Source organism: Amphiura filiformis, chromosome 3 (assembly GCF_039555335.1).
Source record: "Amphiura filiformis chromosome 3, Afil_fr2py, whole genome shotgun sequence".
Classification (NCBI taxonomy): Eukaryota; Metazoa; Echinodermata; class Ophiuroidea; order Amphilepidida; family Amphiuridae; genus Amphiura; species Amphiura filiformis.
This window is the reverse complement of record NC_092630.1, coordinates 24155898-24173423: the sequence shown is the minus strand read 5'-3', so window position 1 is coordinate 24173423 and position 17526 is coordinate 24155898. Positions and strand designations below refer to the sequence as shown.

The 17526-nt window shown below is 36.8% G+C and overlaps 1 protein-coding gene across 1 annotated transcript; it reads left to right on the top strand.

Moving 5' to 3' along the window:
• Positions 1-6925: 6925 nt before the first annotated feature.
• Positions 6926-14737, top strand: LOC140147131 (sulfotransferase 1A2-like). Its single transcript, XM_072168909.1, has 7 exons — positions 6926-7100; positions 7936-8063; positions 10041-10284; positions 11110-11114; positions 12963-13085; positions 13575-13776; positions 14622-14737. Exons 1-7 carry the CDS (start codon positions 6926-6928, stop codon positions 14735-14737), a joined length of 993 nt encoding a protein of 330 aa, XP_072025010.1.
• The last annotated feature ends 2789 nt before the right edge of the window (positions 14738-17526 follow it).

Sequence of the window (17526 nt, the reverse complement as noted above, 5' to 3'; positions counted from 1 at the left end):
CTGACTGAGCAGACCTTGTTTCTCTGTGATGGCCAGTTTCTGACGGATCCATGCATTGGTTTTCCTATCTTTCCAGCTGATCTGAAGCATTCTGCGCCATACCCACAGCTCAAACGACTCTATCTTCTTGATATCGCTTTGTTTTAGGGTCCAACTTTCTGCACCATACAGGGTGCATGCTATGAGAATACTAGTACTCTTAAAAGGGCATATATATTGCTCGGACAACATCATATCATTGGCAAGCCAATATTATGAGGACAATGAAAATGACTCCTTTTTTGAGAAAATAAGACGTTTGAAATTGATATTCCGCAAAAACCAACTGTAAGCGGTGAGTTCCTTCGAACGAGATAGATTTGACCTAGAAAATAGTTGACGTCATGAAATTAAATGTGCCCGCTTTGAAAGAATGGACTGTAAACACTCTCAATGCACAGAACGTATACTGTTGTTGTTGTCAGAAAAAAGCTCTGAATTAAGTATTACAAATGTAATGGTTTTTAAACATATGGATAAATCAGCCGCTTCTTTTTTTATATATTAGTAAATTGTGATATTACAATTCATATGTATATCAATATCATGAGAAATATTTGGACTAAAAAATAAAAAAATATTTTGAGCTTAGAATTTCAGCGTGATCAATCTCAGACTAGCATATAAACCGTGTCAAGTCCTCAAACTCATATGTCTGTGCGATATTGCAATACTATAGGTATTATAGTAGCAGAACAAATGAGAACAATAGTCTGCATATTGTTATGCAGCATTGTTATGGTAAATAATAGTACAACTCAATTGTTGCTAATGTCAAACTTGTCAAAGTGATTGTAAATGAGAGCATGATAGTGTCCGCTACATTTACTTACGTCATCAGCCCGCTGCCTTGAAAATTAATTTCGTTTCAAACGGGGGAAGAACACGTACGAGCCCGAACTTTACCCACACAATTTCTCTTTTTCAGGAGAAATACGCATAAAAAAATTGCAACGAGTGTCAATTTGTAATGTAATAATTATTCTCTTTGAATGGAGATAAACTTGTTTTTGCAATAGATCTGCCCTTTAAGTTTACTCTGTCATGGCGTATTGTAGCTGTGTCACGTGCATGACGCTTGTGGAAACCAGCCAAACTTCAGAATAAAAAAACACGATAACTGATATCGATGTGATATGGGACTTGAATAGGATTGCACAGAGATTAAATTTGGCAAAATTTGACCTTTCTAGGTAAGTTGACAAAATTTTGTGTGCGTAATATGATAAAAGACAGTCTTAAGTAAATAGTATGTGCATTGCTTTTGGTGTTTTGATGTTTTGGGAGACTGTGAGGGATCCCAAACAACGGGGGTGGATCCTACTCTTGACTGTGTAATACTACAAGTCCCGTACGATAACGGTAGTACGTTGTCCAGAGAGTCCTTGTACTATATAGGTCAGCATGGTCAGTGACGGTGGGAACAAATATTGTGTACATTTCACACTTAGCCAGTGGCTGCCACACAAAGTCAATGGACCATCACGATCTTTTGTTTTCGCTACCTAGTTCACGACTACTTACTGTTCAACTTAGGGTTAGCAACTATATTGGAGGGTATTCCGTTAAAAAATGTCAGTATTATAACAGTCATTGCTGACGAAACTAAGTTGGACGTGACCATGGACAACTAGTCTACAGGTAGACAGAGAACTAAACAAGGTTTGAGAAGTGTTCTTAGGCTATTTCGGGGTGCTGATTCGGAATCTTTTATGTGTACTATACTTTCATAAATATGATAGAAAGGCTGAGAAGATATAAACGTGAAGATGCGGGGTTTTTTGGAGCCCACACTACTGCATTTTTTTATAAATGTTTTCTATGACTTAATTTTTCAAATATAAATCTATAATGGTAAAATCATAAACTACACATTCTAAACTGCAATCCAAATAATTATTATTTGGCACATTTTCGGTCTTTCATTATCGCAAAAAAAAACATTCCTAACACGTAACGCGGAATTGAGGACAAGATGGCGACTTTCGAGCTCGGTATACAAAAATCATCCGAACGACATGGAAAATATGCGATTTTTTTTTAATCAATCATGAAATATTAATTTCGATAATTTAATCGATACATACCAAAACCATTTCAGTAGATATCGTAGTAGTTATTTTGGGGTCTTGAACCTCAGATTCAGTTCTTCAAAGTATCACATGCTCAAGCCTTCGTACGAAGTGGAGAACGCCGCAGAAGGCTAGAGAAACTCAGCTAATGGTCAGCTAATGGCCTATGATCTTTTTACCCTCTAGTTAGGTTAACACAGTAGATATGCAAACTATTCCTTTTCCGATTCCATTCAGCTAAACACACCTGACGGACTGAATTCTGTTTTCAAATTGCGATTAATTTGCCAGTCATGGAGAAGATATTCCAAGGTAATCGTATTATAATTGAAGACCGAATTAAAAAGACTAGTTTTCGTCTGACGTCAGGGCAAAGGCGCGACGTGATTAGTTGCTGACCTGCGCAGTACAGCATTTTTGGTCTGGTTGACAGGACGTCATACGCACACTAGTCTTTTTATTTCATAGCCTAAAGTACGTATACTATAACTATGGCAACATTGGTTTAAAACAGGCGCGTAGCCAGCATTGTCAGTCGGGGGGGGGGCAAACGTCAGTATCGTCCATATTTTTTCCCTCCCTTCCTCCCCATTCTCTTCTCTCTCTCTCCCTCTCCTTCCCTTCTTTCTCTCTTTTCTCCCCATTTGTCCGCTTCTCCGTCCCCATTTTAAACGTCCGGGGCACACCGTCATCGTCCCTATATCATATCTTCGTGTTAAAAATTGCCGTGATAGTACGATGAATCCTCACGTTTTTCAACAACTACGCATGGTGATTTTGTTCGAGATAGGCCGTGCGACTCAGGCTAAGCATACAATTTGAGATTTTGAGAGCCTGCCACACTGTTTCTATTCTATGTTTTACGATTTTCGCATGATCAATATATGGCTGGCCGTAACCGCCACAACGTGGAGCTGCTACGCGTAGCTTACTTTTCGCTTCGCGGAGCTAAATTGACCAATCATGTTAGATCTTTTCATTACGCGGAGCCAGTGGATGCATCCTCGTTCCAGAGAGAAAACTCTTGCCAAAATTAATGTTTACTATGGGGATTTTAAATGAATCGATTGTAAATAAACCACGACCAGTTGTACAGGATCAATACCATTGTTTGATTAGTGTATAGTCAATGTTACCTTGCATGCATGTGTCATGTGTGTGGCGTGTTTGTTTGTTTGTTTGTCTACTGTGTCAGGCCAGGATCACTGACACCCACGGTACTGATACTCTCATACTATCACGGTGATCATATTGTTGAATGTTGTTGACTTTAAAATAATCATGATGCAGTCATGTCTACAGTAGAACTCACCACGACCTTTGAAGGACTTAAACCCTATTAAAAGCTATTGAACCAAGATAACACTCAATGAAAACAGCTCAACTATGTTACATCAGATCTTCTCTGGTTAAATACACACTGCACTTGTGTCTGTTTTACCTGTGCAATGAGCAATGAGCTGGCATTATAGTTTCAGTTGGGTGAACGATTATAAAGCGAACGCAAGGTAACAATACCGTGGGCTTTTGTTTACGAAATGAGACAATAGTCTGCTTATTGTTAACCAGCGTTCTTGAAAATGAGAAGCTTAATGACTTAACACGGTTTAGAAATAATTTCTTCATATTTTTTGGTACAAAAGTACCAATATTTCCAAACACCTAAATTAGCTAAAAATTTAGGACATGTTACAAAACTATATTTTCTAGAATTTCAGAGAATACTTTAAATATTGGCCGGTTATTTTTTACACAGTGACGTCAACTAGGCAATGGCCTATACTTCTAACATACACTATTTGTAGAGGTCACGCGTCAATGGTGAGCGCACTGAGTATTGTGTATAGGAAAACGGACAGTAACTACAGTATGTATGGCCTACTACTAGTATATAAAGTAAATCCGAACTGGTTTGCAGTTTGCTGAAGGTCGCATTCCGCAGGCCACACCGCGCAAGTTATACAAATTAGCTCCCGGCGATACACTGCAGATCGCAGAACTGTGTGCATGGTTTACCACCACTCTGCCTAGCTATATAGTTATGTACAATACTGTATGAGTCCCGGTATGAGTTTTTTATGAGTGCATGTCCATCTTAATAATAAGTCGGTTCGTACTTTTCATAAACTACTTTTTGAATCATAACTTTCGTGACCGAGGATATCTTGCAACTACATGACGCTCGTCTGGCAAATTCTTAATGAATAAATTCGCTTCACGTAATGAGTAAGTCGTACTTGATTGGTCAGTTTTACCTCCGAGTAATGAAAAACTCTAACATGATCATGATTGGTCAATTTGGCTCCACGGAGCAAAAAAGTCAGCTACGCGTAGCAGCTCCACGTTGTGGCGGTTGCGGCCTACCATATCAGTATCCCATTATGATATTTCTATTGCAAGAAAATTGTATTTGTTGTCAGATAAATCACAGGTTTTATCTTAATTACACTAACTGGAAATTAAATGCACTAATTAGTGAGGATCGGGTTTTTTGCTGTGGATATGTTTAACTGCAATTTTGCGGTAAACTTTTGAAATCCTGGGTAAAAATTGTGATCATTTCAACTCTTTGAGAAAATAATTATATAAAGGAATGCATGTAGAATCAAGGTGCAATACAATGTACATTATTGACACACTATCACTCTCTTTATCTACGTCAATAATAGAATATCGATTTCAATCGAATTGAATACATTGCTCAGTTTTGAGTTTGTACAGTTAGGACGCTGGACTACCGATTGTTATTGTTCTGCAAGGCTCACTCAGTCATTTAATAAGGCAATACAAACGATCGAATTTGGTATTCAAATGAACAAAATGTTGAGTTACACCTTTTCAGTGTACAATATTTTTTCTCGGAAAAATTAAAAGCAATAATTTTCATTTTTTCAGTAAATGTCAGGAAAAACTGTAATGCTTGATACTGTATTTTTTTCAAATCTTAGTGTTAAACTTAGTCGTGAAATTCAGTCATTTAGTGTAAGATTTTCGATTTTGATAGGCTTCAACTCTGCCCGCGAGCCTTTTTTTGGATCAACCTTTTAGCTTTTCAAAGTAATATAGTTCGCTAAAGAAGAATTTTCTAACGCACATCACCGTGAGCGATATATCATAGTTTTGTCAGAATTTCCGTTTTGATTCCATAATTTTTTACTACCAGCTGAAAAATTTTCAAATCCACGCGTGAAATCTTAGGCTAATACTAGCATTGTGGATCGATATCTCTGGGTGCCCGGCCTGGATACAGAGTTGCCAGAACTTCAATATAGCAAAGAAATTACCTAGTGTTTCAATTGTCATGAAGGTGACTGGGTATAGTGCCTTTTGTTTGTGTTTGTTTGAAATTGCTTAAACCCACCGAAAGTCACAATGAAGCAGCCAAAACAATACAAGGTTAAACATGGAAGTTTATAACAACCTATTATAATGACCTAAAGGAAAAATCATTTATGGCAACAATGAGCCTTGCATTGTAAGTCATGGTTAAAATGTGTTGAGTACCCACCCCACCCCCATAGGCCTACATAATATTACATACCGGTACCTTATAATATTTATATGGCACGGCTATAGCTATAGCCTACATTTAGAAAGTAGGTCCTATAGCGCTAAATTATGACAAATAAGCCTACACAAACCCGAACGCAAGTCTGAAGGGTGTAATGAAAATGCCAACCCGCGATGGGGGGGTCATTCAAAATTCACCTGGAGATAGGAGGGACAGAAAATTAAAATCCCTCTAATAACACGCGAATTTTTCTAGGTTTGGACAGTGGATTTTCCCAAGGACCTCATCCTAGGTAAATAAACAAACAAACAAACAGACAAAATGGTTTTCATAATCATGGAATCCATAGCCCCTATAAATTGAAATTGCAGGCTATCACGGGAGCAAATATCCAAAATTCACCTCATTTACCAGAATTGGGGATTTGGGCTACCAAATCGCTGGTCAGGCAATCCTGGTTTTCAATGGAAAAGGGACCTGGTTGACAACAATTGAAATATCGATTATTTCTGCTGGTTGTTCTCGAGATAAAGTACTGAGTTTGACATTTTCGGAGCATGAAGGGAAAAAGGGTAAAATAAAAACGGAAATTCTGACAAAACTATAATATATAGACCCACACGATGTGCTTTACAGAGAAGGGAAATATCTTTCTTTAGCAAACTATATTAGTTTGAGACGCTAAAAAAATGAATTCCGTAAAAAGCTCGCGGGCGAATTAAAGGCCTATAAAATCAAAAATATCACACTAAAAGACAAAATATGATGCTTGAATTGAACACTAGGATTTTTTTTTTAAATGTATATCCAAGCACTATGTCTTTAACTGACATTACTGAAGAAAAAAAAATATTGCTTTATATTTGACCGAGAAAATAAATTTCATAGCAAAAGGTGTATCTCTGAATTGTGCTGATTTTAACATGTATCGATCGACTTTTAGCGCGACTATGCATTTCTAAAGAATTGGTAGTCCAGCGTCCTAACTGTGTAGTTGACTACTAAGCGACCTAAGCGATCGATTGCTAGCCAATCAGATTCAAGAAACTCCTTTTCTTGCGTTCGGTGAAATACCACTCGCCCGTCGCTCACCAACGGAGTATTAAATTTATATTTATCGTATAGGACGTCGACACCCAAATCTGTCTTGACTGCTGATTTTATGAATATAGTAACGGTTTTTTTGTTGCACTCCAGATTTTGAAAAGAGTAGTTGGTAGACTTTACTGATGCAGAGATTCTGTCGAATTTTTCAATTAAGTGTGTGACAGTTTGTTTTAAAACCGTTTTGTCATTTTTAGAAATGATATCCAAACTGACATCACTTCCAGTTGTTCCTCGAAGTGAAGATGAAGACCTTCTACATCGCTACAAAGGTGTTCCATATATAAGGACTTTCCCAATGGAAGCTTTGGAATGTATGGAGACATTTGAAGTGCGATCCGATGACCTTTTCTTGATCACCTATCCAAAAGCAGGTTGGTTCAGTGCACAAAGGCCAAAAAAGGCGTTTGTCTCAGCGGCCCTTATACATCTTGCTAACTTTCACATTAGAGAATGAATTTGGAGAAAACCTTCTGATAATTACAAACACTCCCTGAGCAGCAAGACCTTCCCTCTAAGCTTTTAATCCGATAAGCTGATTATCTACTTGTTTTCATGAATTGGAAGAAATTCTCTGATGTATTACTGAGCTCAATCATATGAAATTACTGGAGCGTGAACCACCCAGGCTGGTGGCTCAGAATAGTATTTTGTTAACAGAAGGTTTTCTCTAAATTCATTTCCTAATGAACAGCAATAATCATGAAAACATCGCATAAATAATTTTATAGAAATTATAAATGTTCAAGCACTATGACTCACTCTCTTCTATCCAAATTCTGGCGATTTCATGTAGTTTTTCTGGTCAAAAGTCTGGTGTCCTTTTTTAATTGTTTCAAAATTGAACCGTCGTTTAAATATTACGATGAGTCGAACACGTACGCTATGTTCAAAACACAGCGTGCGGGACGGTTATGTACACATCAAAGGACAGTGCCGTACATTAATAGCTAAAAACCGACGGAGTGACACGCATTGGCGGCAGCCTGCATTGGCGGCATCGGCGCTGATAGTAAATTCCCATTTTCTTTGCTTTACCTCAGTTGTTCGGCTCAAATTAAAAGGGGACATATCTGGCAGTAAAAGCTAGCATTTCATGGAAAAGAAATACTGATCTTTTTTATATGGAAATGTTACAATATGGCTTAAAACTACATTTATCAACATATTAATTATTTTTTATTTGACATGAAAACACGTACGTTGCAGGGACAACTTGGACTCAGGAAATCATCTCTATGGTGATGAGTGGTGCTAACGAAGAGGAGCTCATTAAGACCCATCTGTTCTTTAGGTTTCCTTTTCTGGAAATGAATTGGGCGTCACATTACTCACAGGTTAGTAAATAAACAGATGCATAATGATGTAAAGTTTGTTACGAGTCGTACTTGACTCAAGGCCAAAATCACCTTTTACCCGAACTCACACGAATGCACAACACAAATACACTGTTTGATTAAGCTAACAAAATCTAAGTCTTTAATTGAAAGCAAGTTATGATTGGTACAATATATGACAACAAATGCACATACACAATAATCAAATATAATCACTCTTTAACTATTTAGTACTTAGCCAGCATTCTTCTTCTTGGTGATCATAAAGTTCTTGCAATGTTCTGGACGACTGATGTAATATATCCTTATTCACTTGTCCTGCGATAATCAGCGAAGTCCAGTGAACACTTGCGTTTATAAATATCCTTGCGTATGAAATCCTCACACAAAAATGGCGTTGCTTTCTCCTTGCGCTGCTTTCTCCAAACTTAACTCCTTGCGCTGCTTTCTCCAAACTTAACTCCTTGCGCTGCTATGGTGCTATTTCCACCTTTCACACAATATCTTCAGGAAGCAGGACTGCGATGCAGTTGTCTTGTCCCCACTTATTTTGACAGTTGTGTTGCTCCATTAACCAGACTTCAGCAAATCGGCAGAAGAATATATATTCCTTTCTTGGAAGAAGTACGTTCTTTGACGTATTCTAGATCTTCTCCGACAACTCTGGCAGGCAGTAGTGCATTGACTACGTAAAATATTTCTGGTTAGCAAGTTCCTCTCTTTGAAGGAATTGGACTGTAAGCATATTAGCTAGCTAGCCCAGATCAACACTATAAACTGTCTCGATGATAAAGGCTATTGCAGCCTGTCAGATCCGTATCCAGATGATAATAATTGTAACCTTTTCAATAAAGTCCGACACAATCCGCAGTAAACCCTATGTCTTACTTTGGTCCATTTTCGTAGCTCCAAAATAATAACCATAATTTCAGCATGTCGTTGAGGACAAAACAATTGCCGTGTGTGCAAACAACTGTATCCCCACTTGGCGAGATCCGTCTACATAATCTTCATCGCTCAAAGGCTGAACTTGTAGCACTGTAGGAATCCTCCATGGCCACACTTTGTAATACTCTCTGAGTATCCAGAATAACTGGTTAACATTAAATGCTCTCTTTTTGAGAGCTATAGCTACATCCATTCACATTACAATCATATCGATACAGGTCTGCCTAGAATTACTACCAGCCAGATATTTTATAGCAAACCATCTGGGATTTTCCAAATGTTCTAATAATAGACATTACCACTGACCATTGTGCATTATTGCAACATTCTGATATCAGGGGATTTTCCTCTTGACATAAATATAGTCTTGATTAATGATGTTGTTATTGCAGTCATCATCTGGGTTTTCCCCGTGATGTCATAATAACAAACTATTGCATGATTAGAAAGGTAACTTCCCTATTTCATGACATAGGATTATACAGGGTACATCACAAGTTAAACACAAATTTCTGATCAATTATCAATATCACAACACCCTGTGTTAGATTTGTCAAGTATTTTTGAAAGTAATTGTGTATGTGTGTAAAAATTAGATTTGTCTCATGTCCCATGGGAGTTTGAAATCTAATGCGGTATGCGGTTTTAATTTTCTATTTTATCAATAAATCAAGTGTTCAGGGGGTTACCCCTTGAAATTCATCGATTTTGACCCATTATATTTTGCCAATGGCAATTTGTCTTCATTGTTTGAAAAGAAATAAAAATTGTTAAATTTAATTTAATTTTTGAACGTTTTAACCATCCGAAATACAATGCGCGCGGGGACATGAGACAAATTTTTTTGGCCGTATACGTGCGTACTTCTTTCTTTTTGTGAGATATTTTAATACCAATCGATAACCAGATCAGATATGATGGAAGTTTCGACCATCATGGGAAGATCTCTATTGCTGTAAAGTTTAAAAAAAATCATATTTCTTTGTTAAATTTAATAAAATTAATATGTTTGCATGTGCTCTTTTATAGTGCGATCAAGTTCCATCGGTCTACAAGTTCCTACATAAAGTACCATCTCCTCGCACCATTAAGACCCATCTTACCATGGACCACCTTCCACATCAACTGTTTACAAAGAAGCCGAAGGTTATCTACGTAGCAAGGAACCCAAAGGACGTTGCTGTATCATTCTTTCATATGCATCATCACTTCAATATTTTGCCGTACTATTCTGATTTTAGCAGGTTTCTCTCAGATTGTATGAAAGGAGAGGGTGAGTGATAGAGTATATAGATCTCGAATTATACGAAGGAGATCAGGCGACAGTAATCTAGCAGGGAAACTAAAATCAATACCCAGGATCGATACACGTGTATGTGCTATGCACGATTTGATATTCAGACGATAAATCTTTGGATACCGGGGTAGAAAATGATGAATATCTCCCGTAATTGATTTAGTCTAAAGAAGCCAGATTTTGTCCCTTGCACTTGAATATATGTGTTCAACGGATATGATAGTCGTTAGCTTGTGTCTTGAGAAAGAACCATTGCGTCTTGAACTCAAAAACTGACACAAATATTCTGATTTTATATGTGCCGAACTATAGTGCAGCGTAGGCTAGCTGCACTCACTCGTGCAAGCAGTCTAAAAGCATTATGACCATTGACCTCATAATGGCGTATACATGCTCACTCACACACAGAGAGGTCAATTACCAGGCTATTGTCGGTAGCCTTAGTTCATTATGCACCCTCGGCTCATTATGCATCTCAAAGGTCTGAACAAAATGGCCATGCGTGGCTGTGGGTTCAACCTACCATGGCGATTTCTGCCATCAAGATATCGGGGCGATGACACTGTGCGACAGTTTCTGTTAAATGAACATTGCACCAAATGATACGAGGGTCGGTCAGTCAGTATGTAATGAAAGTTGACCTTTGACACTGAGTATTTTGTTGGAATTTCTTTATATGATCACATAAAGACTGTGCTAACAGCTTTAGCATAAAATAAATAGACTGCGGACACTAATCAAGCAAAAATGCGGGCCTTTAAAACTGTACTGAAGGCACGTGTATAAACATTCATAGAACAGAGAAAGTACATGGGGGAATGTACCTAGATTTGTGCAGGAATAAACATTAGGTCCCGGGTCTCCTTTTAGTGAAATATGACAATAGCCCGGTGACTGACCTCTGTAGATCTCAGTGAGCCTGGTACGTCATCTGCGTTAGACTGCCTCCACCAGTGGTCCACATTGCGCTTGTAACGTAATATGTTTCGTTACCCGATTGTTTACGAGTGAGGGCAGCTGTCATTTTTCTTCTGTTCTGCACAGATCAAATATGAATTTTTGTCAGTTTTTTTATTTAAACGGACGGTTGTTTGTCAATATGCTCGCTAACGCCTATCATGTTCTTTCAACACATATATTCAAGTGCAAGCCTTAAAATCGGCTTCTTTAGAAAGCAAAAATTACGGGAGATATTCATCATTTTCAACCCTGGCATCCAAAGATTTATCGTCTGAATATCAAATCGTGCATATATGTGTTGAAAGAAAATATAGTCGTTAGCGAGCGTATTGACAAACGACCGTGCGTTTTGAAATCAAAAACTGACAAAAAATCAGATTTTATATGTGCAGAACTTGGCCCATTTTGCGTCTCAAAACTATTAAACAGGTCGGAACAAAATGCGTGGCTATTGAAGAACAAGTGGATTTGATCTACCATCATGGTGATTTATGCCATGAAGATATCGGTGCGATGACACTGTGTGGGGTCACACGTCATCTTGCATTGCATACTGCCCGACAAAGAGTCACCCCCTGTTTATCCTAAACAAAGGCAAATATGTTAAAATTAAAATATGCAGCCAACAGCTGTACCATTAGCTCTGTATTAAAAGGGCATTTCGTGATCCACAGCCTCATCCCCCTACTTTTCCCAAAAAAATCTTTTATACCACTGGAACCGTCTGGCCAGAACAAAAATTACAACAGTGGCATATGGAGCAGTGCAATACACATATTCATGCATAACTCGCAAACGCAAAATCGGAATCAACTGAAATTTTGGGAATAAGCTTTTTTCGTGGATATCTACTGGAAAATGTCATAAAAAGAGGATGCTAGGATCACGAAATCCTCCTTTAAGACCTTATTTGTAGAAATCGGTTGAGAATTAATCTGAGGCATACATCCAATAAAGCATTCTGCAACTTTAGAATTGAGATTTTCATTGAGATTTTCAATGACCATGTCTTTATTACTAGACCGATTTCAACATGCGATGTCTTAAATCGGAGCTAAAAGATTCAGATATTGACTGTTTGTTCTATTATAACAATGTCTCTCATTTTTACGATATACCACGGCTGTGATCATTTATTATTTTTCTAACAAATCATTATTATAATGTTCAACTCTAGATCTGAATAATACCAACAGCTATCACACTAATAAAATGTGTATTCACATATATTTTGTAGCAGTTTTTAACATAGATTTTCGTTTCTATATCAAATTGTTCATCTTTTTCTGCTTTTTTGTAATTTTAATTCTGTAAACTGTACATTTGTGTGGAAACTTAGGGCGCTATTTACATATATCTTTAATTTTAATTAGCCAAATTATATGAGTTGTACCTTACATTTCAAGATAAAAAGTTTTGGAAAAATTCCCTTGTCATTTGTTAGTCTGTTTGTTGATGTTCTAATACCATTTTACAAGTGTCTACCCCTTGTAAAGATGGTATAAATAGCGCCATCATTGTTCAACTTTTCTTTAAAAATGACTCAGTTTTACATGCCATCAAACAGCCGTGACTGGGGTGAAAATAACGTTACCTTAATAATTCTATTGCCGTCTATAGTTTCATCAGGTTAAAACAATAGATTGCAAATTTCACTTTGCTCTCTTACAACTTTTGAAAATATCGAATTACAGTGCTTAATATCTTTCCTTCAAATTTCAGTTCATTGTGGTTCATGGTATGAGCATACTTTATCTTGGTGGCAAAAACGAAACGAGCCAAATGTTCTGTTCTTGAAATATGAAGACATGAAACAGGTATGAGTAAGAACTCACATGGACTGTTAAGAACTATTGTATACATGCCGTAAGTATATAGTGTGTTTTTGATGAAAGCTAAATTAAAATGAGACAGCTGTAAATATGCCAATACAACAGATTTGTCTTACAATAGTACTTGTTTGTATATGCTTGTATCTGTAATTAATTTGCTCAAACTCCATAATATTATAATTGTGTCGATGGATGGCGTCTGGATGATTTAGGTTTCATCAAAAGCACTCTATATGCTTGTAGACGAGGTTTTACGGTATTGCTACACAGGTATATATAGATTTGGATATTGTAGCTATAATTATTATGAAAAGATAAGTAAATACAATAAGGTGCTTTTACTCAACGCTTCGCAACTTGAAAATAATTACCAAGGAAATTAAATAACAACAACAAAACAATGTAGTACGAAAAATACGAAGAAATCATCTTTCCTTGTTGATATTGTTAGATAAAATGATATTTTTGTTTCAGGATTTACGAAAAGCTGTCAAACAGATTGCTAACTTTCTCGACTGCAAGATGTCTGAAGAGGCTGTTGAGTTAACAGTTCGCCATTGCTCCTTCGAAAGCATGAAGCAAAATCGATCTGCAAACCCAGATTATTTGGAATTCTTTGCTGGTGATAGTGAGGGCGAAAAAACAATTGAACCTAATGCTTCTTTCATAAGGAAAGGTAACGTTCGAGGTGGGGTGTAAACCCAAAATAGTTTTTTTTTTATCCCTTCTTAAAATATGGAGATGACCATTCAAAACAAGAAAAGAAAATCAATCTAACCCCCTGCACATTGTGCATACTCTCTGAAAGTTTTTGGTTAAGGTTGCCGAATTCGGCAGACTGGCACTATGTTTAACACAGATATATTTCTGAACTGTTATATTTACTGGTATAACTTACATTAATTTGTAATGAATTTGTCCTTTTAGTGTCTTAAATGGTAATTTTACATTTTGAATTGTAAGAAGGGACTATTATATATGTCACAAGTTTACTAAAACTATTTTCAGTTAGAGGGATGGTGTTTCATGGAGCTAAGAGTGCACTCCGGCAATTTATGGACTATTTTTTTTTTCTTCAAATATGACTCAAATGTTCTGCTTGATAATTATTAGTCTCCCCCGGCTTTACGGGACTCCAGCCCTCAAATTAAAGCAGTATAATTAGTATACTTACAATAATACAATAAAACATGGGAAATTAACGTTTTGGACATTGAAAGAACAAATTCATTACCAATTAATGTAAGTTACACCATTATATACCAGTTACGTATTATCTCTGCAAGTCTGCCGAATTCGGCAACCTTAACCAAAACCTTTCAGATACAGGGGTTTGCAAACGTTTGTCATATTTCGTTTTTAATAAAGTAGTACCATATTTTAAAGTGTGACTTTGTCCAATAACCTCCCCTAGTAACGTACATGGAAATACACACCTACTTAATCCCACACTAAAGGTACTCCTCCCTCCCCCCATCTACATCCACACATTTTGAATTTTTCTTTATAAATGTCTTTTAGGAACCGTCGGCGATTGGAAAAACTACTTCACTGTCTCCCAAAACGAAGCATTTGACGCAGACTATAAGACCAAGATGGAGGGTACGGAGCTGACTTTTGATTTTCAGATGAATTAAACCATATTTCGCGATATTAAACCATTATTTTGTACAAACAGGACTTTGAAACATTGAAGCATTGATTCAATGATTGCAATTGCACCCAGGGGTGCATTCGACAAAAACACTATCAATTTATGTGTACGAAGGGTGGGCAGTATCTAATGAAAGTTGACTTGTGATCCCATTATTTTCATGGCATTTCTCTATGATGACATAAACACTGTACCTTTGTCTTTCAAACAACACGTGCAAAAACGAGATCACACACTTGATTACGTAACAGCATTAGCATAAATTCAATGGTCTACAGTCAGTAACTGAAAATGAGACTGAAATTAAGTATTGTTTTATATCTTATATTTTCTCGGGAATTAAAGTATGGATAGTGCTGTCTTTTGGAATAGTAGTAGAACACAAACTTAAACCAACTTTTGCTGAATTCAACATCAATTCTGATGACCTTGAAATGACCTCTATCATGTTTCCAACAATATCAATATCACATATACTAATTTTAATTCAAATTCAAAACTTTTTTTTGCCATACACGGCTTTTGGCTGAACCACTATCAGGCTATATCTATGACAATAACAAAGGTACAAAAATCTGAATTTTGATGATTTTTACGATCATCCTGATGAGCAAATCACTGTATGTGCCTTTAGTTCAGAAGTTTTAAGGTGCATGGTACTACACCCCTGATAAATTTTGTGACTAATTTTTAATTTTTCTCAAAAAAATCACTACACACTGGTAACAAAATCTATGTATATTATAGGGGCAAGGAATCCAATTACTTAATTTTTCACTGAAATTTCAGTGATTCAAGAGAAGTGGTTCATTTTATGTTAAGAAATGAGGTACCTCTTTTCTTATCATAAATAACGTACCGCTTGCCAATACAATTTGACCCTTTTTTGTTTTTATTTTGTTTACTTCTCAGGATGCTCAGAAAAAGCAAAATTTGATTGAAGTATAGTGGCGGTGAAAGCATTCAAATTCGGGGGTGGGGGTGGGTAGTGGTGGACGAACATATTTTGTTCCGGTTTTACTGGAATTTCATTTGCGCTCGCAAAGCGTGTAAAGAATTTCAATTTCAGACTATTTAAGCCCCAAATGAAGATGTGTTTTGTTATTTTATGGGTTAGTGCTAGTAAGGGAGCACAGGTTTGCAATTTTACCCTATTTGGCCCAAAAACTTGATATTTGTCATGCTAAAAAGGAAGATGCAGAAGGCAATTAATTATTGTTTTAATTTTTGTCTCGGTCGGGTGCACTCCAACTTTGGAGGTGAGGTGCATGTAGGGCCGTTAAGACCATGATGCAGTCATGGTCCATGGCAAAGGCGATTCGACCTTTGTGGCATTAAACCCAGTTAACAGGAAATTAATCCAGTAAATCGATTCAGTAAAGCAAATAAGCTCATGCATTCGATCACTAACGGCAACCAGCTTCGGTCGATTACCCCAGCTGCAGCGTGTGTAAACTCTAATTTGCATAGAGGCTGTACGTGAAATTATTGATTGGCTCCAAACAAAGGATTTGAACCGGTGCACGTAATCATGGCGCAGTGCAGTCCATTCAATCAAATGTTGTCATCAACCTATTTGATCGCAGTGCATTGTTATGTGTGTGAGACGAACTGTCGCGGTTGATTGCAATCAAACAAACGATGTCTTACGTATTACTTTGTTCCGTGATGAAAATCGTGATGTTTTATTTAATCACTCTCGAAAAATGTATTTCTTTTGTAGGTCTATTACTTTGTTTTGTGATGAAAATCGTGATGTTTTATTTCATCACGCTTTAAAACAAACGATTTCTCATGTATTACTTTGTTTCGTGATGACAATTTTGATGTTTTATTTCATCACTCACGAAAAATTGATTTCTTATGTATTACTTTGTTTCGGGATGAAAATCGTGATGTTTTATTTCATCATCACGCTCTAAAACAAACGATTTCTTATGCATTATATTTGTTTTGTGATGAAAATCGTGATGTTTTATTTCATCACGCTCTAAACAATAATTATAGTTACATGCATTTCAAGAAAAAATCTTATTAAAACGGTAGGCCCTATGTTGTTTAGAAAAATGTAGAAAGTGATGATGATGATGATGTCGATGATGATGATGATGATGATGATGATGATGATGATGATGATGATGATGATGATGATGATGATGATGTCTCCAAAAGTGTCCCGGTTTGTTTTTCTTGCCCTAAATCGTGCGTATCTATTAATAAGGCACTTCAATAATCAATAATCAGTCCGTGACGGCCTCCACTAACTAGCTACTAACTTGGGTTTATGGGCGCTGATATTTCATGTTCACTGTCACTTATTTATCAGAAAAGTGCGACCCTTTGTCAATCACCTACAGTACCCAATTTCGGCATACTATATAACACGGTATGATGCAGTCATGTCTACAGTAGAATTCAACTCGACCTTTACAGGACTTAAACCCCATTAAAAGCTATTAAACCAAGATAACACTCATTGAAAACAGCTCAACTGATTAAATCATATCTTCTCTGGTTAAATACACACAACATATGTGTCTGCTTTACACGTACAATGGAACAATAAGCTGGGATTATACTTTCAGTTGGGTGAACGATTATAAAGCGAGCGCTAGAGAATAATTCTGTGTGGTCTTTGTTTACGAAATGAGACAATACGTGCTTATTGTTAACCAGCGTTCTTGAAAATGAGAAACATGGTGGTTTGCAGACTTAACACGGTTTGGAAATAATTTCTTCATATTTTTTGGTGTTATCTGTCGTTTACATATC

What these genes read in the sequence shown, in the direction of transcription:
- LOC140147131 (XM_072168909.1), top strand. Translation starts at nt 6,926, where the DNA reads ATGATATCCAAACTGACATCACTTCCAGTTGTTCCTCGAAGTGAAGAT. An exon ending in GGGCGTCACATTACTCACAG is followed by an intron (nt 8,064 to 10,040) that starts GTTAGTAAATAA and finishes GCTCTTTTATAG; the next exon opens with TGCGATCAAGTTCCATCGGT. An exon ending in AATATGAAGACATGAAACAG is followed by an intron (nt 13,086 to 13,574) that starts GTATGAGTAAGA and finishes TTTTTGTTTCAG; the next exon opens with GATTTACGAAAAGCTGTCAA.